Genomic DNA, 23,582 nt, shown 5'->3' on the forward strand with positions numbered 1-23,582 from the left:
CCATTTTCTCCATTTAAGATAGAAGCCTAACCTTATCAACATGTAATCCAAAAAAGACCAAGATACAGAATCATAGGCCTTTTCAAAATCCACTTTGAAAACCATAACTGGCTTCTTTCTCTTCAAAGCTTCCTCAACCACCTCATTAAGGATCAGAATTCCGTGAAGGATATGTCTGCCCTTTATGAAAGTTAACTGCCTTTCATCAATTATCCCAGATAAGACACTCCTCAGCCTATTTTCCAAAAGCTTGGCTATTACTTTATACATGCAACCAATGAGAGAAATAGGTCTATAGTCATTTAAAGACTGTGGATGGGTTGTTTTAGGAATAAGAGCCAAGAAGGAGGCATTGCTGTCTCTAGGGAAGCTGCCATGAATATGGAATTCATCCACAAATCTCCTGAATTCAGGTTTCAAAACCCCCCAAAATTCCTTAATAAAATTGAAATTAAAGCCATCTGGCCCCGGACATTTGTCTCCACCACAACTCCAAACAACATCTTTAAGCTCTTGTTCTGCAAAAGGGGCAGTCATCCCGCCCCTTTGCCTCTGATCAATCATAGGGAAATATACCCCATCCAGAGAAGGTCTGAACAATTTATCTTCAGTAAATCTATGGAGAAAGAATTTGAGAACTTCATTCTTGACTAAATTAGGCTGCTAAACCCATACACCGTCAATGAAGATTCCCTGAAAAGCATTGAAGTTTCTTCTGAAATTTATAACTTTGTGGAAAAAGGCTGAGTTGCTATCACGTTCCTTGATCCACTTAGCCCTAGATTTTTGTCTCAACAGGGATTCATATGCATTTGAAGCATCCCACAAATCTTGCTGGATGGATTTCTTGGCCTTAACCTCATCTTCGGACAACATTCTATCACCAGCTATGGTTTCCAAGTCATTTAGCTTCTGCCTCAAATTCTGAATCTTGCTAGCATTGACATCCCCATTAACTGTACTCCACTGTTTTATAGTATATTTTAGATTCCTCAATTTATTTTTAAGAGCAATTCCCCCCCAACCACCCTGCTGATCATTGATCCATGCCTCCCTGACCATTCTTTGGTACCCTTTTGATTGAGCCGCCAGTCCACAACCCGAAAAGGCTTGGGACCCCAATCCACCATCCTTGTTTTCAAGACTACTGGACAGTGGTCTGAGTAGTCCCTTTGAAGGATATGCTGAGAGGTATTAGGCCATAGAGATATCCATTGATCTAAAACCAGAAATCTATCAAGTCTGCTCTTGACAATACCATTGGGCCTAAACCAAGTAAACCTGCCACCAAAGCCTTTAATTTCCTGAAGTTCCATATCAGATATCCACTCATTGAAATTTGAAATGTCAGAAGTGTCAGCCATCCTTTGGGATGAGCCAATTCTTTCCTCCTGGCTCCTCATGCTATTAAAATCCCCAAGGAAGCACCATAAACCATTAGGATTAGACACTTCCAGTTGCCTTAACTCCTCCCACAAGACTATTTTCCCAGCTAGATCACAAGGGGCATAGACATTAACTATGTAAAGCCTCTGATTTTGTATCACCCACCTCCCATCCAGCATTAGGAAATTTCTTCCTTTAACCCTCCTTTCCACATGAAAAGCTGAGTTGTTCCACATATAGAGCAAACCACCAGCTGCCTGGACAGAGGGAACACTATCCCAAGAGACAGTGGAATCCCCACACATAGACTGGCAGATGATCTTATCAAACTTCTCCTTTTTTGTTTCTTGAATACACACAAGGTCCACCTTGTGTTTTAAATTGAGCCTCCTAATAGCAGCCCACTTAATCCCCCTTTCTATTACACTTTATAATGACAAAGGCACATGGCTGAATCACATAACCGACCCGCTGAGAAATATGATCATTGTTGAAATTGAAGATTTGTGTGACCCAAATTATTAGATAGCGATTAGCTGTATGAAATCTAAGACGCGTACAAGTTTTAATAAAAGAATTATAATATTTACTTTCGATAATTTTTGGAAGATTCTTCTGGTGTCAAACAAGCTATCAGATTCTAGTTGGTGTGCTTTGCACCGCATGTCACTAGTGATTTTAATATATTGATATTTTCTTTCTTGGATAAAGTAGTTATTGAGATTTAAAAAGAAAATCTTGAGTAAGGTTAAAAACATTAACCCTCAAAAGCAATTTTTTTTAATAAATAGCATAATCTTCTCGTTTCCTTCATACAACGGGCCGAGTGTCATCAAATAACCGAAAAATTGAACGAAATATCAGGCTATTGGCCTCTCCTGTACGATTTAGTTAGTTTCTACACAGTTCTATTCCGGCCACCTTGTATAATTTGTGTCAAACAAGTGGTACCAAGCCAATAGGTTAAGTTGGGAAGTTGACAAAAAGTCATAAAACCTGTAACATTTCAAAAATCCCCAAATTACCTCAACTAATTCTACATACAAAATAGTCCACAATGTGTAGCATCTAATAGATTTTCAGTGCTCAAGTTCACTAGAATGCTATCATTTCCCGAAGAATAGTCTTTGTTTTTTGGGGCTGTTTTTTTAGAGTTACCATCTGTTTTTAGGTGGTTTCACTTTATAAATACGAACTCTCCAATTCTGTGTAGTGAAAGCCTCTTCCAAGTACTCAAGCTTTATGTCTTTATTTCCAATTTCAACACCTCTAGCACGATCATACCTATCATTGCAAGATACACGTTATAAATAGATAAATAAATCATATACGTACTTGAAACAAAACATGTTAACACACATACACAATATTCCCAAATTATTATCTTGCCTGGTTGAAATCCTCATTATGGCTTGTCATTGGACATGGTTAATAAAACAAAAATGTACAATATTTCAAACTTGTTAATTACCTTCATATCATATCATATATAGTATGTAATAAACCCTGTTGGCTGGAAATTTTATATATATATATATATATATATATATATATATATATATATATATATATATATTTATCAGCCAAAATAGTTTTTTTTAACTGCAAAGATAATTTATATTAAAGTATGAAAAGTACCAGTGGTACTACAAGATACATAGGATAATAAACTCCTGTAAGAATAGAAAACAGCAACCCAACAACAATCCACAAACCCTGCCCTTCCAAAAAAGCATTAAATAAAAACTAAAGACATTGTTGATGACCAATGGTGAAAAGGGACATTAAAATCCCTTTCCCACCCCTTCAGCCAAGTCCACATAAGGAAGAGTGTACTATCTGCCAGCTTAGAGATATCAAAAGACTGATTATGAAATATCATGTCATTTTTGAGTTTCCAGATTGAGTTTGTAGCTGCCAGCCACCAGAATTTCCATCTTCTATTAGTAGCCATTGATCCTGCTGTAGATGAATGCTGGAGGAAATTATCCATTGGCCTATAGTGGATGACTCTGACTTCCTTCACCCAAGAAAAGAATTCCCACCACAGAGGCAGAACTTTGTCACAGGCGAAGAAAAAATGAGAGGCAGACTCAAGTTGGCTATGGCAGAATGGGCAGAGGTCACTGTTAGTTTGAATTTGTCTCCTAGATAGGTTATCCTTAGTAGGAAGTCTATCCCATAACAATCTCCAGGCAAAAGATAAGGCTCTAGGAGGGATTTTAATATCCCAAAGTTGATGGAAGCCCAGATGCTGGACTTCATAAGGTTGCTCAGCTTTGATAACTTGGTATGCAGATTTGGTAGAAAAAATCCCATTAGTTTCAGCTCTCCAAACCCAGGTGTCCATCAGGTTGCTATTTAACCTGATTGTTGTGATATGTTCAATAAATTTTGAAGCTATCCCCATCTCATTATCAAACAAATTTCTTCTCCAAGACAGATTCCATTCCCACCCATTTTCAGAGAAGGATCCCGTATCTGCCACAATGAGATTTCTTTGGGAAGAGATTCGGTATAATTCTGGAAATTGGTCTTTGAGGGGAGTCCCATCATCAACCCAAGAATCTTCCCAGAAAAGAATCTGATCACCCCTACCCACCTTCCAGCAAACTTGATTAGAAGCAGTAATCATACTCTGGTGTTGGTTAATGGCCCTTAGGTCAGCCCACCAAGGAGAAAAGTACTGCTTTTGAGGCCTCTGATCCAATCCTCTCCAACCTTTGTATTTAGAGATCAAAATCCTGTTCCAAAGATGATCTGGTTGATGAAACATCAGCCATTTCCATTTGATTAGGAGAGCATTATTGAGGATCTTAATATCTTTGATCCCCAAACCTCCCAAATCTCTAGAAGCACAGCATTGTCTCCAAGATATCCAAGCAATCTTCTTCCCTTCTCGATCAGCCAAAATAGTAATATATTAATTAAGTACCAGAGGTACAAGAAAATACATGGAAAACTCAGGATTGGTCCCTATGCAATATTTGAACCAATGCTGAGAAAGTAAAGATAATACAATTATTTTCTTGATTTTGCTATCCTATACTATTAGAAAATCCTGCTCTGATATTGGATGACCATTGGTTGAAATGAATACCGAAATCCTTCTCCAAATGTGTGAGCCATGTCCACAACAAGAAAATTGCATCATCTAATATTCTTTTAGTGTTGAAACTCCCATTGGAGAATATCACATCATTTCTTTGCTTCCAAATGGTCCAAGTCAATGCAATCCCCTGCTGATACATAAAACTTTGTGGAAAATTACTTGACCATTGATTAAAATGCACTGTGAAATCCTTCTCAAAACTCCTAAGCCAAGACCATAGGAGGAAAATTGCTTCTTCAAACAATTTATTAGCATCGAAATTTGCATTAGAGAAGACTATACTGTTTCTAAGTTTCCATATGGACCAAGTTAAAGCTAACCACCAGCATTGCCATCTATTATTCCTTACACCAACAGCTTGAACACCCAAATGTTGAAGGAAAATGCTGCTTTGGGCTTAATGGAAAAGCACCCTTAATTTGCAGCCATGACATGGTTTCCCACCAAATGGGTTGTACTTTATTGCAGACAAAGTTCTTAGGCATAAGTTTAGCCTCAGACAAAGTTCTATCAAAGGCATTGTCTTCAATATCATTTAGCTTCTGCCTCAGGTGATGGATTTTGTTGATATTGACATCCCCATTCTCTTTACTCCACTATTTTAGTCTAGATTTGAAATTCCTCAGCTTGTTTTTAACCACGATTCCCCCCCCCCCCAACCAACCTGCTGGTCTCTGCTCCAAGCTTCCTTCACTGCTATATGCTAGGCTTTCCTTAAATGGTCTATATTTGGTGTTTTCCCTCTCTATATTTCGTGCTTTGACTCCAGGGATATCCACAATATCTTTTTCTTTCTGATCCTGCTCACTGCTGATTTTATTTTTCAAAAGAAATAAATTCAGTGTTACATATGACATGGACTATGGTTTTTTTTTTCAGGTTATCATATACTACTTTTAATTGACATTGTTCTTGAAGGTCGTTTGGGTTATAGCAACTCCAGGTACGGTAGGAACTAGTATGTATATACTGTTGTTTCATTTAAAATGTTATATACTACTGTTTGCTTTAAAATGTTATATACTGGTGTTTGATTTAAAATGTTATATAGTGGTGTTTGCTTTAAAATGTTATATACTGGTGTTTGATTTAAAATGTTATATAGTGGTGTTTGCTTTAAAATGTTATATACTGGTGTTTGATTTAAAATGTTGCATACTGGTGTTTGATCTAAGTTGCCACCCCAAAGAAAGTGTCTTTGAATGGCAGTTAGTCTATTAATCACTGTTGTACGGGCCCTGAAAAAAGACACATAAAACAAGGGCAATGCTGTTAGGACAACATTAAGTAGAGTGATTCTGCCAGCCATAGAAATGCTTCTGTGGTTTCATTTGCCCAATTGCAAGGCATAATTTAAGTAACCAGCAGCAACACAACACCAATCCTCAGATTGCCTAATTGCTCCAAATTGGCTCTTAGGAAAATTGATTCTCAGGCCAGAAACCATCTCAGAACTTCTAAGAATGGCCTTCACAGCTTTAACATTATCTAGTAATTTAGCAATGACTTTGTAAACACATCCTATGAGGGAAATAGGTCTGAAATCACTAATAGATTGAGGGTCCTTAATCTTAGGAATAAAGGCAATGAATGAGGAATTGAGTCCCTTAGGAAATGAAGCATTCACATGAAATTCTGCAATAAACCTTAGAAACTCAGGTTTCAGCTCCTTCCAAAAATGCTTATTAAAGCTTATCTCCTATATGTTAAAACCAACTTATATACTTCAATTGTAATTTATAAAGATGCTTCCATTTTAACTTCTCTAAAAGCTGCAGTGAATAATTAAAAAAAAAAAACCTTCTCTAAAACCTTATTAATTTGAACTCGTGCTTGTACATAAGTTCAATTAATTTTATTTTAAAAGTTGCAGTGCTTATTTTTCCTCTGCACACCTTATGTCCCCCTCTTTAAAAGGGTCGACCATCATGTCCCTCTGAATAGGAGTCAGGACATTGAATGAAACCCCATCCAGGTTAGGTATGAGCAGATGAGGTTCATTGAATCTGCTCTACAAATGCTGCAGAATTTCTGCCTTAATCAAATTATGATTTTCCACCCAGATACCATCAATCAGCATCCCCCTCAAGGCATTTCTCCTCCTGCTATAGTTAATAATTTTGTGAAAGTATGAGGTATTACTGTCCCCCTCTTTGATCCATTTGCTTCATGACTTCTGTCTCACAATAGATTCATGAAGAGTAGCCTTTTCCCAAAGTTCAGCTCAAATTTTCTTCAGCTCTTGGACTTGTTGGTCAGAATGCTGAGCTGTCAAAGAATTCTCCAAATCATTCATCTTCTGTTGAAGCTGCTTGACCTTGTTGCATAAATCTCCTATATTGTCTTTACTCCAATTTTTCAGCCTTTGTTTGAGGTTCTGTAACTTGCATTTTAGAGCAAAACCACCCCACCCCATAGGCTGATTTTTTGCCCAACAATCCCTCACTACCTTCTGTTAATCGTTATTCATTAACCATCCATGATAAACCTTAAAAGGCTTAAGGCCCCAATCAATGCTCTTACAATTCATGATGATAGGACAATGGTCAGAGTAATTCCTCTCAAGGTTAAATTGGGAACTATGTGGCCACTTGGATAACCAGCCATCAGAGACTACCACTCTATCCAATTTGCTTTTACATGATCAATTTGGCCTAACCTAGGTAAAGGGCTTACCCACACAAGGAATGTCATCTACCTCCATAACAACAAGCCAATCATTAAATTCAGTTAACTTAGCTTTTGAGAATGTCATTGTTATCCGTTGGTAGTTGCATAATACATCGCAGAATTGTAGTGTCCTCCAAAGAAGGTGAATTCATGCTGCTGCAAATTGATTGTAATGCTTGTTCTGGCCTCAGTGGTTTAGTAACTCTTCAATATAGGAGTGCATCGTGTGGCTGATGATGTTCACAATATAATGATCCTTTGGTACCCTCGAATGACCCCCCACACACGCAGACACACACACAACCACACACACACACACAGATACACAAAAACACACACATAGAGACAAACACACGCAGACATATACACAAACACACACATAAAGAGACACACACACACACACACACAGTCACACACACACACACACACACAGAGTGACACACACACAGATACACAAACACACACACACAGAGACAAACACATGTAAACACAGACACAAACACACACACACACACAGAAAGAGACAGACAGACACACACACACACACAGTCACACACACACACAGAGTCACACACACACACATATACACAAACACACCCACACAGAGTCACAGACAGACACACACACACACATAAAGAGACAGAAAAACACACACACACACAAAGACACACACACAGAGTCATAGACACACACATAGACAAACACACTCGCACACACAGACACACACACACACACACTCATACACACATAAAGAGACAGACACACACACACACACACACAAACAACTGTTGATGTCCTTGTATGTTCTTGTACGTCATGAATGTTCTTGTATGTCATGAATGTTATATGTCATGAATGTTCTTATACGTGCTGAATGTAATTTGCTATATACACAACTGTTGTTCATGCTGAGTGAACCGTAGATTCCTGTTTGAGACTGAATGCAATGATTCTTGCAGATAGTTTGCATTAGTCATTGTATTTAGTCTTGAATTGTCCGTTTGGACAGTTTGGGGAGACTGGTATTTTTATGTTAGACTCATTCGGTCATGTTATTATTATTTTGATTAATTTGATGAAATTTCGGTTTAATGCATTTCAAGTTGTTCTCTGAGTGCATACTTGATTATCGTGAAATTTATTTCCTCGATGTCATGTCGTGTACTTGGAGACCAATGCGAAATGCTGCCAAAATTTACTCAAATTGTTCAAAATAATGCTAACCATGACGATTGAGGTTAACATAAAAGACAGTCTTCCTAAATGAGATAGGGCCACACCTATAAATAAAAAAGTGAGATTTGCATGCATGGATATTCTTAGATGGATCGAAGTTGGATCAATCAAAGTTGCATGAGCCCACAATATGAGGATGGCGTGGAGCAGTTCTTGCAATTTGCTTCAGAAAGAGGTCGACCGAATGAAGAAGGAAAATATTATTGTCCTTGCATCAACTGTTTGAATGGAAGACGATAACTACTGGACGACATATGGGACCATCTATTGTGTGATGGGATGAAGAAGAATTACACGATGTGGAAATGGCATGGTGAACTGACTGACATGCAGAGTGGGTCCCAATCTGAACCGTTTGATGTAGAAATGGGAGATCGCTTAGAGGACATGATTCGTGACCTTAGACAAGAGTCTTTTCAGGAAGCACACGCCCCTGTGTATGAAGGATTGCAGAGTGATTCAAAGAAGCCTTTGTATACGGGGTGCAAGAATTCCTTAACCATGTTGTCGGCGGTGTTAAGTCTGGTTAATGTGAAGGCCAGGTATGGGTGGAGTGACAAAAGTTTCACCTCACTGCTTGAGGTAGTGCATAATCTGCTTCCAGAGGACAACACGCTGCCTAAAAGTTACTATAAGGTGAAAAAGATATTGTGTCCCATGGGTATGGAGTATCAGAAGATTCATGCTTGCCCCAATGAATGCATACTCTACAGGAATGAATTCCAAGAAATGTCCAAATGCCCTATGTGTGGGACTTCATGGTACAAAGTGAAGGATGAAGAGGAAAGCAGTTATGATGAAAAGTCAAAGAAGGGCCCGCCAGCGAAGGTTTTGTGGTATCTTCCAATCATTCCAAGGTTTAAGCGTCTTTTTGCTAATGAGGACAACGCAAAAGACCTTACATGGCATGCAAATGGAAGGATTTCTGATGGACTGGTCCGTCATTCGGCTGATTGCTCACAATGAAAGAAGATTGATGGTTTGTATCCGGATTTCGAGAAAGAGGCAAGAAATCTTAGACTTGGACTCGCCAGTGATGGAATGACTCCATATGGCACCTTAAGCACGCAACACAGTTCATGGTCAGTTCTGCTAGTAATTTACAATTTGCCTCCTTGGTGGCGCATGAAGCAAAAATACATGATGTTGTCTATGATGATATCGGGCCCAAGACAGCCAGGAAATGACATTGATGTTTATCTAAGTCCATTGGTTGAAGACCTAAGAAAGTTGTGGGACCAGGGGGTTGTAGTGTTTGATGCGTTTTGAAATGAGACGTTTGAAATGCGTGCAATGCTTTTTTGTACCATTAATGACTTTCCAGCATATGGGAATCTCAGCGGTTACCGTGTTAAGGGTCATCATGCATGCCCTATCTGTGAAGAAAACACAAGCTACATATAACTAAAACATGGAAGAAAAACAATGTATAGTAGGCATCGTCGTTTTCTAACACCCAATCATCCTTACAGACGACTGAAAAAAGCTTTTAATGGAAGTCAAGAGCATGATGTTGTGCCGATACCATTGACTGGTGAACAGGTATATGAGCGGGTTCAACACCTCAATACTGTATTTAGAAAGACCCAAAAGAAGGATAAAAGTAAGAGTTGCATAAGGAAGAAGAGGTCCATTTTCTTTGATCTTCCGTACTGGTCTGATCTAGACGTTAGACATTGTATTGATGTTACACATATGGAGAAAAATGTTTGTGGCAGTGTGATTGGGACGCTCCTTAACATTCAAGGCAAGACGAAGGATGGCTTGAATACCCGTCAAGATCTAGCTGATATGGGGATACAATCACAGTAGCATCCAAGGTCTTATGGGAAGAAAATTTACTTGCCCCCAACTTGCCATACTTTTTCCAAAAAGGAGAATATAAGTTTTTGTCAGTGTCTTCGTCGGGTGAAGGTTCCACAAGGATACTCTTTAAATATTAAGAGCCTTGTGCAGTTGAAGGAGCTTAAGCTTGTAAGGTTAAAGTCTCACGATTGTCACGTGCTCATGCAACAATTGTTAGCCCTGGCTATACGAGACATCTTGCCAAACAAAGTCAGGTTAGCCATAACTCGCCTGTGCTTTTTCTTCCATGCTATATGTAGCAAAGTCATTGATCCTGTGAAGTTTGATGAGCTGGAAAATGAGGCCGCAATTATACTGTGCCAGTTGGAGATGTATTTTCCCCCTACTTTCTTTGACATCATGATTCACTTGATTGTGCATCTGGTCAGAGAAATCAAATGTTGTGGTCTTGTTTATCTGCGGTGGATGTACCCGGTTGAGCGATACATGAAGATCTTAAAAGGGTATACAAAGAATCTATATCGTCCAGAAGCATCTATTGTTGAGAGGTACATTGCAGAAGAAGCCATTGAATTTTGTTCAGAATACATTCAGAAGGCTAAACCAGTTGGCCTTCCTGAGTCTCGGCATGATGACAGAGTGGGTGGTAAGGGTTCAAGAGGACTGCATGTGATCACTCCAAGTGTAGAAGATTTGTTACAAGCTCACTCGTATGTCTTGAACAACAGTAATGAAGTTTTGCCATACATAGTTAAGCAAAGGTGAAAGGAAAGATATTGAGCTGGTAGAGGAGGAAGAACCAAAGATTACTGCTGATTGTTCTAGTGAAACCTCTAATAAATCTGAGATTTATAAGGAGGAAGCAGGGAATGCAGCACAGAAGCATAAACCAAAGAGGGTGGAGAGTGTCGATGCTGATGCAAAAGCCTTTGGTTATCACTCGAAAGTTCAGATTGGTCTATGCATTCTGAAGCTGAAGCACTAGAACATATGAAGAAAAGACATACAGGCCATCAAAGTGTGTCATTGAAGAATAAGACAGGAGATTCAACTGTGCTGAAGATAGGAGATTCAGGTAAAGTTGTGATAAAACAAGACATGAAGGGAGGAGAGCATAAATATGGGTTTAACAACAATAAACGTGAGAAGTCAGAGAAGGTAAGGGTGGTGGATGATGAAACTGGCGACAAACATGAGCTGTTTGAATTCCTAAGGATGTCATCTACATGTGTATTTTTCAAGGTCTTCATGTCATTCCTTCATCATTCAATGTCTTCATGTCATTCCTTCCCCGACATTTTGAAGTACTATTCTGAATGAGTTGTCTACAATTCCAAAAATCTAACCAAAGTTTGGTTGCATTGAACCCATTTTGACATCCTTTAAATCCCATGGAAATGTAGCTTTCAATGCACACTATGTAATCTTCACCTGTCTACAATTATTGTTATTTGTGCTACACGGTAATTTTCTTTCATGTCTTAAAACAAATTTAAAGCACAAGTATCACAAGACATCATCAACTTGAATTTATCAGACTTTTCATTTATCACACATTTTCACTACTATTACATCTTATCCTGTTTTGAATCACAATTAAAAACCACAAGTAAATCACTTATGACTTATCCTCTTTTGATAAATCCTTTTTTGAAAGTGCATACACACACACACACACACACACACACACACACACACACACACACACACACACACACAGAAAGAGACACACACACACCTACAATAATAAAGCATGACCACCCCCGAACCCCACTATTCCATATTACTTACATAAATAACTGTTGATGTTGATAATTGTCTATAATTAAAATTTAAATTTTGTATGTTGTTGTATAAAGGATCATGGCTTCTCCACCTGCCTCCCCTCCTCTTCCTCCTCCTCCTCCTTCTCCTCCTTCTGCTCCTTCGGACGCATCGGCTTCGCCGTCTGCCATGAAGTGGACACGCAAAGCCTCACGTCTACGATCATTGTCTACTAGACCACCTGGTGCTGAGAGACCAGTGGTCCATGTAGATCCTGCTACCGGCAAGGCCGACGGTCCCCACAGGAAGAAATTAAGAACATATTTGGGGATTGTGGCACATGATAAGGTGGACGTCACCTACGAGAACGGGAAGGTGGTCCCTACTGCTCAGAAGAACCTGACTTGGGAGGATATTCAGGTATTTTCATTTTCTTATTTGATTTTGTTTAATTAAAACTGAAAAAAAATACATTATTGTAACAAATAAACTTTATTTGATGTTGTCAGGTAGAATATGAAATCCCAGAGGCTTCTGACAGTAGGACGAAAAGGAAGTTACTTCAAACCGTGGGGGAGAGATGGAGGCAGTTTAAATCAGACCTCACGAGGAAGTGGGCCCTTGCAGCCAATCAGGACGGTGTGGAGGACACTGTCTGTGAGAAATATGACATTAGCAAGGAAAAATGGGCCCAGTTTTGTCAGACTCGCAGAGACCCTTCTTGGGAGGTATGTTCCTTTCCATTTAAGTTGTTTTCCAAAAAAAATTAACTTGTTATACTTCATTCTAGCCATTTGAAACATTATAGTTTTATTTTTCCAGGATGTGCACAAAAAGGCACAGGCCATCCAGAAGCAGAACACTGCCCCCCACGTTCTGTCTCGTGGGGGTTATGACTATTTGGAGCAGAAGCTCCTGGCTGAGAAGATCAAGAAGAAGCTAGACGAAGCTGCACAATCAGGAAGCGTTGATGGCATCATCGACCCTCCATCCCCGGTCAGAGGCCACATGAAGTGGAAGATGGCCCGCACGAAGAAAACAGGGGAGATGACGATTGAGGCCACAAAGGAAACCGTTGCGAAGATCGTAAGTCATTTTCAACTAACCATTTGAATTATATTTCAATATTTTGTGAATGCCATGTACAACTGTGTGTTTTCTGTGCAGGATTCTTTTGAGGATCAGGCGACACAGGGATCCTTCGTCCCCCATGGACGTCAGGATGTTCCTGTTGCTACTATTGGACGTCCAGAGCACCCTGGACGTGTCCGTGCTGCTGGAGCCGGTGTCACCATCAGGCAATACTTTGGATCGGCTCCACGGACGTCCCACAGCTCTTTCTCCCTGCCTCCTAAAGAATTGCAGCAGCTGACCCAGCAAATCAGGGACCAGCTAGAGGAGTCCATCACAGAGAGAGTGATGCGGCAGCTCATGGCATCCTTCAGCTAGAGCAGTCCCGGATTCAGTCGCAGATGCAATCTCAAGGACTTGCACTGCCTCCCGAGCCTCTGGTTAGTCCTTCCGATCCTCAAGTGAGCACAAAGGGGAGTTGTGTTAATCCCTCAAGAAACGATCCTGAGACAGGTGACTCAGATAGGTGAGGCTTGTACATTGAAGCAGATCCTGCCCGCCTGGTTGCCCTAGGGAGAGTTTATGAGGGATCCACTGTTGTTCATAACACTCCTTTGTTTCCTGGCCAAGTAAAGGTGGGTGTGGAGGAGGTTACAGATGCAGATGCTCCAGTTCCTGTACCCACTGATGAGGTTTCCTTAGTGGGGCAGGCACTTCACACCTTCCTTGCTTGGCCGACACATCTGGTCAAGTCTTTATCACAGCAGGTACTTTACTCTTACTATATGTTTCTTATTTTTAAATTAATTCATTTAGCGTGCCTCAAATTAGGCCATTTAACTTTGTTTAATGAACAGGTAGCTGTCTCTCCGGCAAAACCACCTCCAAAGCCCGATCCGGAGGTCGATGATCCGCTTTATCTGATGACATTAACCATCCCAGAGCTTTTCTTGAGGCCTTATCAGGTTACATGGGATGGCACCGTGTTCGGGGTCTTTAATCCAGATTTCCCGCTCTACATAAAGCACGAAGACCTCTCCGAAATCGCACACGGTGGTCAATGTCTCAGCATATCAGTGTTATAGTTGTGGATTCTGTAAGTCATTTTATATTACTTTTAATTACCTAAGTTATTGCTTTCAATTCATAAATATTTAACTTTGACTTAACATAAACAGGCATCTCACTGAAACATGTATGCGAGTGGGGAATTCTGATATCTATGGATTCCTCGAGCCACAGTCCATTCAGAGGTCTGGACAATCGCAGTTTGAGTCTGAAAGTTACATAAAGAGTTGGATGCAGAGTTCAAAACACGATGTCTATCTTGGAGCCTACCTAAATGGGTAAGTCACACAAAATAACTGAATTTAATTAATGTTTACTAATGTACTAACCCATATTCGTCTCCACTGCAGCAGACACTGGCAGATGGTGGTCATCCTGCCCAAGGAACACCTAGTTGTCTAGTTTTGTTCATTGCATAACAGGCCAGACAACTACCTTAAGGGGATTATTAACAGGTTAGTGTTCTTTTCAATACATTTGCATTGACATACCTCAACGTACAACACCAGTTTTTAATTGTTACTCATCTAGAACAATGTTTTAAAAGGTCTTGATGATGCTCCACAGCCTAAATCAAAGGCTCCTGCTAGGTGGATTGTCTTTAAGGTACATCATTTACATAAAACTTCCACTTATATATATTTCTTATGTGGCTGTACACTAGTTGTTTAATTAATATCCAAATTTCATTATGTATTTAGTGTAATAGACAAAAAGGAAGTACTGAGTGTGGCTACTATGTCATGCACTGGATGTCCAACATCATTTTAGGAACTTTTAGGAATAACTGGGAAGCGGTACGTTTATTTCAAACAAATTCGATTTTTTTTATAATTTGTATTACATTATTAACTTATTATGATTTATTTCATCATGCAGTATTTTAACGATCCTAGACCATTGGAGCCAGAGAGATTAAAGGCATTGCGGATCCAGTGGGCACAGTATTATCTCCGAGTTAGAGATCAGACCTAGGATTTCAGGACATTAACTTTAGTTTAGTTTACTTTGGTTTAACATTTTTGACATTTCCTATGTAATTTGAACATTGAATTCATTTGTTGATTGGTCTTTACGATAAATGAATTATTCGGTGTTTATTATGATTAAAACTGGTTGAAACCAGAATAAAATGTTTATTTGCGGTGAATTGGGTCTGAAATTGAATTTTACAGGTACAATTTTGGGTTTATTGTAAAAACAGAAAGTTTATATAAAAATAATAATTTGAAAACAACATCGATTATTAATAAAAATCGATGTTAATATGGTAAACAACATCGGTTATTTACAAAAACCGATGTCCACATTCACCTTAACATCGGTTGTAATAGAAAATCGATGTTAACGTTTGTATATTAACATCGGTTATTTGTATATAACCGATGTCAGTATTTGTATGTTAACATCGGTTATCTGTTAATAACCGATGTCAACGCTTGTATATTAACATCGGTTATTTATAAATAACCGATGTTAACGTTTGTATATTAACATCGGTTATCTACACATAACCAATGTTATACACAAAGAACTACACCAAATAAGTGTATGCATCATCAACGTTGACATCGATTTTCTAGAAAAACCGATGTTAATGTAATATATCAACATTGGTTTTCGTAGGAAACCGATGTTAATAAATTACATTAACATCGGTTTTTCTAGAAAACTGATGTTAACGTTCATCATGCATACACTTTTTTGTTGTAGTTTATTGTGTTTAACATCGGGTATTTAGAAAACCGATGTTATCATATTTATGTTAACATCGGTTTTACAAAACCGATGTTAACATTGATACATCGGTTTTAGAACCGATGTAGAATGTTCTAAATAACCGATGTTGAAAGTATAATTTCTAATAGTGCTAGCCTGACTTGACCCAATTAGTATGGTTTGGATTATACCTGCCGAATGCATGGGGTGAGATAATGGGTTCTCCTTTTTGGACCTATGTGTTAAATCAAAAGACATTTATATCTTAAGACTTATCAAGATCCTTAATTATTTTGTTTAGATGCAAATAAATACAAAAGTTCAAACTTGTGTCTTATGCGATATCAGATCATGCCTTATACATCTGAGTCTGTATTATCAGATGATAGAAGAATCATGCCATGATTTGATAGAACATTAAATCGATGAAATTAAATAATTAATTTATTACTCTGTTTGAAATTTGTTTTGTAGAGACATCCTCCTAAGATCTGGAAGTTGCCAAATACCATCAAAGATGTGTACTATTGGTGATAGACCTGCTCTGACTTTAAGCAAGTGGTTTTCTGTTGAAGTGATCAATACAAAAGCTCACAAGAGTGGTTTTATAGCATGAAGGAGTATGTGCATTTAATGTAAGCATTAAATGCGCAAACAACCACAATCTTGAGACATAAGCTCAAGTGAAGAAATCTATCCGTTTAGAGACAACATACATTTGTTGAAAAAGATCTATATACCTGAAGCTTTGAAGACATGGATATAGACTTACGCACTCTCATTCAATTTCTTTTTCTAAAAAGCTTTCTATATATTTCTATATAGTTCTAAAAAGCTTTAAAAACACATTGAACTCATTGAGAGAAAAGACTAAGTATTAAGAGTTAGTCATTGTGCTAACAAACAAACAACAAATCTGTTTAATTTGTATAGAGCCAACAATGGCTTGATAGGACATAAAATACTGAGTTATAACAAGCTTGATGTAAAACTTGTGTTGCAGAGTCAGAAGTGACAATGATTAATACTTGTAACTGGTTGAAATTAGTGGAACTTGGTGGTTTGTCAAGAACAGAACGTAATTTCAGTAGTAGAGCTGAACCAATATAAATATGTGTCTTATTTGTTTTCATTATTCTTCTGCATTAAACTGACCTATGATTTGAATTTGATTTTGATTTGAAAAACTCTGTCTATTCTACTGTAAAATCTATTTCCATCGTCTGAAAGTGTTTTTGTGAAAATTTGTTATTTGACTTACAAAGTTTATCTTTAAATGATAACTTTGTTTTCTATCAAAAAACTTTAAATTTTCTAAAATCATAATTCAACATTTGTTCTTATGATATTTGTCTTTACCCTGAGACTCAACTTGACCCTAACATATAATTAATCTTTTTGTATATAAATTACATTACTAAATACAAAACACTTTTTTTGCTAACATAGTCTATTAAATTATCAAATTAAATCACTCATACTATTTTTTTTCTTTTTAAGTTGTTTTATTTTATTTCTTTCATGATTTTCTTTATGTTTCTTATGCTAATACAATATTTTACTTCTATCTAAAATAAAAATATTGTATTAGCATTGAAATTATTCATTATATTAATCAAATATAGTCATGATTTGATTTCTTTCAAGGACATTTAGTCATTATACATTTACAAAACGTTAGACAAAAATAAATTATTGTTCTAAATTTTTTTTTATAAAATAAAAAAATATTTTTAAATATTCAAACTCGATTAATACAACCTGACTCAATCCATTTATGACCGAATTGATTTAGATTGGGTTTGCCAACAAAATAGCACAAACCTGACCCAATCAACTTATATAATTCTGATCGGATTGGATAATAGATTTAATTAAATCCAATCTAACTCGGCTTGTGCATATTCTTATTCGAATCAAGAACTTATTTAAGATATTAAAACTAATTTTACTCTCGGACCAATAACCTATTAATAAAAAGTTTAAAAGAATAGTTAACTCATTGATAATTTTGTAAAGTAAATTTGTCAATCAAATGATAAATTGATTAAAAAAACAGGCAAATCAATTTGTCAATCATGCAAAGCATATTTACTATACCCGTAACTGGTATACCTAGTCAATACAAACGGCTTATTTACCGTATATAATAATAGCATCAAAACAATGATTTTCTAGGACCATTTTACATTTAATATATATATTTTAAATAACTCAAACATTTATAGATATAATTTAATAACACAAATTTATTTTTATTTTAAATAATCTATCTTGCATTGAAATAAATCGAAGTAATAAGGTATTGGTTAAATTTAAATTATATGAAATTTTACAAAATCAATTTGTTTTATAAATTAAAGTAATAAAAAATTACTTTCTCTGCCTATTATAATTATGGTGTCGTAGAAAAAATTATCATAAAATAATTATTATTTTAACTTTTTAATGTAATATTAATTATGTTTTTTTCACTTGTACTTTTATGATATTAATATTCGATAACAAAATTTATAAATAAATTAATGATTATATAAGGTTAATTTATAAAATTATTATTCTCTTTTATTTATTTTTTTTATAAAATAACTGACGATAATTATTTTGGGACGGAGAAAGTAATTAGATTTAAAGTTATATGAAATTCTGTAAAATCAATTTATATCATATGAGCTTTTAATATAATTGTTATATAGATTGATAAAATTTAACATTTATATAAATTTATTAAAGTTTTTATATTACTAAATTTTACGCTGGATATCAATTTTTCTGATTTTTTTAATTACAAATACTATTTTTAAAACACAAGTAGGTTGACTCTTGACTATAAGAATTTAATTCTTTTATTTCTTTGAATTGATTAAAAAACAAAAAGCTATCAAGAAATTGACCACCGCTATCCTCTAAAAGGTAAACATGAATTGAATGGAGCTTTATTTCGGAGAACTTCCTTCAGAAACCTTATTGATGAAACCTTATTTTTGTCGTGATTATTATCATGTATTTCTAAAAAACAAAATAGTTTGACTTTGACTATTTCATCAAAAAACGATTTTTTTATTATAAAATCTTGTTGATTTTTTAAGCAAAATTTGTTAGATTAACCTATGTGTTCAAATCCAAAACAAAAAATGGTATGAAGATTATCTATAGATTAAAATCTTACACGTAAAATAACATTAGTAATAGTGTTTAATATTGTCAAATTTATCTCTTCTAAAATAAAAATGATGTAATCTTAAAAAGTAACAATTATTCGAAAAAGTAAATAACTAAAATAATATATATAATTAATTATAAAATTGTTGGATCCTCAATTTTTTTTATAAAATTGTTTATATTTTAATCCTTATTTTATCATTAATAAAAATAACTGTACTTTATCTTTAAAATTAATTTTTTTTATCAATATGGTATAATTTTCTCTTACAATTATTAAATATTTTTTTAAAAAAATTACTAATATTAAAAAAGTCACATTTTTTATAAACACAAATAATTTGTAGCAATATGTAACAACAAGTTCTAAGAATTATAAATATAAAATTTGCAATTATAAATTGTAGAGTAAATAATATATATTAAAAATATAAAAAATTTATATCATTATTTCAATCACAATCAATTATGCTACGTATAATAAATTTATTGAGTTTTATAATAATTACTTTTAAAATTTATAGAATTATAAATTTTTATTAATAAATAATATAAATAATTATATTAACTATAAATTAAAGTTAAATTCTCAATTATTCCATTAAAAATGATAATAAATTTTTATTAGATAAATTGTAAAATAAATCACCATTAATCTTTGTCTTATAACCCCTTTATAATAAGTAATATCTTTCCACTTTTTTGCAAATTATAAAGTGTTAGAAAATGAGGAATTGCACTTTGCGAAGGGAAAGAAAGAAGAGAGAGAAGCTGCGCACCTTTTCACACTAGTGCTGATTGCTGAAACTGGCATCGCTCGCCATTTGCGCAAAGATCCCAACAACAACACCATTCGAAAGTTGAAACTGAAAAACACCAATCCCTCCTCGTACGAGGTTTCCTTGTTCCGTCATCAATTCTCGTGTTTAAGGTTTGGTTCCCTCGGACCCTGTGTTTTTCAATGTACTTTGATCACTTTTTCTCTCAAAGTTTGTCTCTTTTTTGCTTCTTTTTTGGGTCTTTGATTATTTGCTGGGTCCGCTTCAATTTATGTCTTCTTAGATGTTTGTGTTTTTTTCTTTTACCAGTTTTTTCATCCCTTTGGAATACCCTTTATTTTGGATTGGTCAACTTGCTCATTTTTGTATGATAATGAAAATTGGGTCGTCTACAGTTTTTTTTTTCTCAAAAAAAAAATTGGATATTAAATGAAGGGTTTAATTCGTTATATTTGGTTGGTGGATTTTTTTTTTTCATTTGGACCACCTGTTTTGTTATCTGGTAAATTATGTGTCTCAAAATGGGGTTCATTTTGTTTTTCTTTGATGGTGGCTTTTTTGCTATTTTATGTGTAGACAAGTGTTCTTTGGTTTCTTTCCCGAAATTTCAGATTTGGGTGTGTGATTATGGAGTTTAACTGGTGTGATCTCTCTTTGATCACACTGTACTGTGGCTTTTGGGTTGTATCTTTATATCAGTTTATTGGTCAATCAATTAGTATTAGGGAACCTGATGACCTTTAATCCATTCTGAATTTTGATTTTGAACTAATTCCTTTGAGGAACTTGAAGGAACTTGTAACTGTTTCTTCAGATAAAAAGTTTAGGTTTCAGAATATTCAATCATTACTCAATTGGTTTCTCTTAAAAGTTTAATGATTCAATCTAATCCAATCTAAAGTGGTTTGTATTGAATAATATAATAAAATTATTAACATTTTTTTTGGTTGTTGTTGTTGTTGATGATAATTTGCATTCCTCAGTTTATAAATGGAAAATGCTGTCATGGAAAGAACACTCTGATTGGTTTTATGTGTTTGCTTGTGGTTGCACACTTAAAAATGTTTAAAGTTATTTAAACTCCTAAGTACCTTTGCTATATGATTCTAAACTAGATTTTTTTTTGTCTCTTTCCATGTTTGGCTGATTCTAAAATTCAGGACACAGTTTGCTTGATACGTTTTCAAGTTTTCATCTCCATGTTTTGATTTTGAAGAATAAGGAGTATGCAATTGACTACTACAGATGTGGTTTTGCTATAAGTGGCCTGTATATGGTTTCAGGTCTTGTGAGTGTAAGCAGCATGGAGGATATTCAATTGGATATTAGTTGGGACGATGTCGCCTGTCCCATATGCTTGGATTTTCCTCATAACAGTGTTCTCCTTCATTGTTCATCTTATGATAAAGGATGTCGTGCTTTTGTGTGTGACACAAATCAATTGCACTCTAATTGTTTGGATCGCTTTAAAAATTCATGTGGCATGCCATCCTCTCCAGTGTCTAATGCAACTTCCACTGAAACTACTGAAAATAGTGATGATCATGAGGTATCAAATGGTCAATGCAATCTGACTTGCCCCTTGTGTAGAGGTGAGGTTTCTGGGTGGGTTATAGTTGATAAAGCTCGCATTCATCTTGATGAGAAGAAGCGTTGTTGTGATGAAGTGCGATGTACTTTCATGGGAAGTTACTTGGAGCTACAGGAACATGCTCAACTTGAACACCCTCATGCACGCCCATCAAAAATTGATCCTGCCCGCCAGCTTGATTGGGAGAATTTTCAACAATCGTCAGAGATCATAGATGTTTTGAGCACTATTCATTCAGAAATCCCCAGAGGGGTGGTTCTAGGAGATTATGTGATTGAATATGGGGATGACGATGCTAGAGACGAGTTTGAAGACTTCCCTGGAGATGAGGGAAACTGGTGGACCTCTTGTATTCTGTATTTTGACAACTTTAGAAGATCCAGAAATAGAAGGACAAGAGTCAGTCGTACAGGAAGGGATAATCGCCGTTTAAGTTATGATACTTCAAATTCTGATGAAGGTTCTGTAGTATCTATGGAGTATGCAGATTATAGGATAGAAGAGATTGATGATGACTTTGTTAGTACTAGTGGCTCTTCAAGGGGTAGCAGTGGTTATCGCAGGTGCATAGACTTTTCCTTCTTTTTCAGTTTTGTTCTTACTATACTGTAATATTAATGTCCTTTACATCTCAGGCCTTTACTTTTACTTTACTTTCTAGGTTGTTAAGCTCTGACAATTTCAGTACAAGACGTTGCAGGCAGAATTTGTTCACTGTTTCTTTTTTCTATCATGATAAACAGTTTTTCTAACGCGGAAGCTGTATTTTTCTAAAGCATAACATTCTTAACAAATACTATTTTCTACTGTTCCTCTTTCAAGATCTCCATGATTATGTACTAGTATACAACTATAGAATCATATTCTTTTTACTATTCTTTGTTGTCAATGATCTAACTTTCCATATTAGTGAATGGTGTTTCATTTGCATTACTGCAAAGTATAATATATTCTGATTTGAAAAAGAAACACGATCTCACTCATTATTTGCGAGCTGATTTATCGTGGTTCATTTAAATGTGTAATCATACTTAAGAATTAGTCATAGTTGTAAATTTTGTACCAATTAGCTTCTTAAAGTTATTATTCAACAGTCCTTTACTGGCTATTGTATTTTTAAGAGAATGGCATGTTTTTCTTTTTCCAATGTTGGTCTTAAAGGATACTTTCTAATTCAAGCATTTGCATGTGCTACCATTTTCAAATGATTCAATGTGAATGACTATCAAACTTAGGAGTGACTTGGTGTATTTGATTTCGAGTTCTGTGGTTATTTGATGTTTGAACTTTGAATTAGAATTATTTTCTTAAGTTATATTTAGATTTTTGATATCCTTATTTCATTAATGCTATTCACAGATCCCATAGACGCCGTTCCCGCTTTTATGACAATTAGGTATGTGTTGACAGCTCAAGAATTTGTTACTGTTAAAAGGTCCCTGATAACTCAAACTAACATCCTGTTAATTGTAGATTTATCTCTGGCTTGAAAGTGCACAGCGATGGTGCCGAGGGCTTTTTTTTCCATTACCTTAAAATTACTTATGAATTTTCTCTATGTTTGCAGGCACCATGTGAATTGAAGGGAAGAAAAAGTCATGGGGACATGGAAAACATTGTGTTTCACGATGCTAAGATTACATTTAGCTTGTCTATTGCTTTTACCATGAGATGTGGTGATTGGAGAACTCTGTAGATTTGACAGTTCCATGTGGTCACATACTCAATTTCTTTTGTTTTATGCTTTTAGCTTTAAAATCACACTTTCTGTCTGAATCTAAGGAAGTATGCTAGCAATTACAAGCCTGTTGTTAATTTCCTCATAGGCTAGTGATTTAGCTAGCATTCTGCTGCTTGACTATGGAATAATGATTTTTTTTTTAATTTTATTTTCCCTGTACATATAGGATATAGCTAATTGATCGTGATGTGTTTATAAAAACATAAAGATGACAATTTCTGTGTCACTCAAATTATTTTATATTTTGCCCATTTACTAGTTGCTCGCTTGACTTCATATATGAGCATTTACAAAATTCTTACATTTATAACTGCACAATTGTACAAGTGGTTTTTCAGTTTGGATTCAATTTGGTTCCACTTGACTTTACGTTGTTAAAATAGTAGTATTTAACAGAACCTTTTTTAAAATTTTGGTGCAAATGTAAGAATTATGTAGTCTTTGCCTATATCATTTCTGGACGTGGAATATAAAAGT

General features: G+C 35.7%; 2 protein-coding genes across 5 annotated transcripts; one reads left to right on the forward strand and one right to left on the reverse strand.

The window, feature by feature from the left end:
* Positions 1–663: 663 nt before the first annotated feature.
* On the reverse strand, positions 664–1,691 carry LOC102663893 (uncharacterized). The gene is made up of 2 exons (XM_006596664.1): positions 1,259–1,691; positions 664–1,184 (listed from the first exon to the last, which is right to left on the reverse strand). The coding sequence occupies exons 1-2, from the start codon at positions 1,689–1,691 to the stop codon at positions 664–666; spliced, it is 954 nt and encodes a 317-aa protein (XP_006596727.1).
* An 18,009-nt stretch (positions 1,692–19,700) lies between these two features.
* LOC100790811 (uncharacterized) lies at positions 19,701–23,345 on the forward strand. Of its 4 annotated transcripts, none has more exons than XM_041008959.1 (3): positions 19,701–19,925; positions 20,934–21,927; positions 22,724–22,760. In XM_041008959.1, exons 2-3 carry the CDS (start codon positions 21,047–21,049, stop codon positions 22,758–22,760), a joined length of 918 nt encoding a protein of 305 aa, XP_040864893.1. In that variant the 5' UTR covers positions 19,701–19,925; positions 20,934–21,046. The 4 variants fall into 4 exon arrangements, with proteins under 4 accessions (XP_040864893.1, XP_003544639.1, XP_040864895.1 ...); XM_003544591.5 differs by lacking the exon at positions 22,724–22,760 and adding an exon at positions 22,932–23,345 and having other exon boundaries at positions 19,712–19,925; XM_041008961.1 differs by lacking the exon at positions 22,724–22,760 and adding an exon at positions 22,932–23,345 and having other exon boundaries at positions 19,712–19,925; positions 21,057–21,927.
* Positions 23,346–23,582: the final 237 nt, after the last annotated feature.

This window comes from Glycine max, chromosome 14 (assembly GCF_000004515.6).
Source record: "Glycine max cultivar Williams 82 chromosome 14, Glycine_max_v4.0, whole genome shotgun sequence".
Taxonomy (NCBI): domain Eukaryota; kingdom Viridiplantae; phylum Streptophyta; class Magnoliopsida; order Fabales; family Fabaceae; genus Glycine; species Glycine max.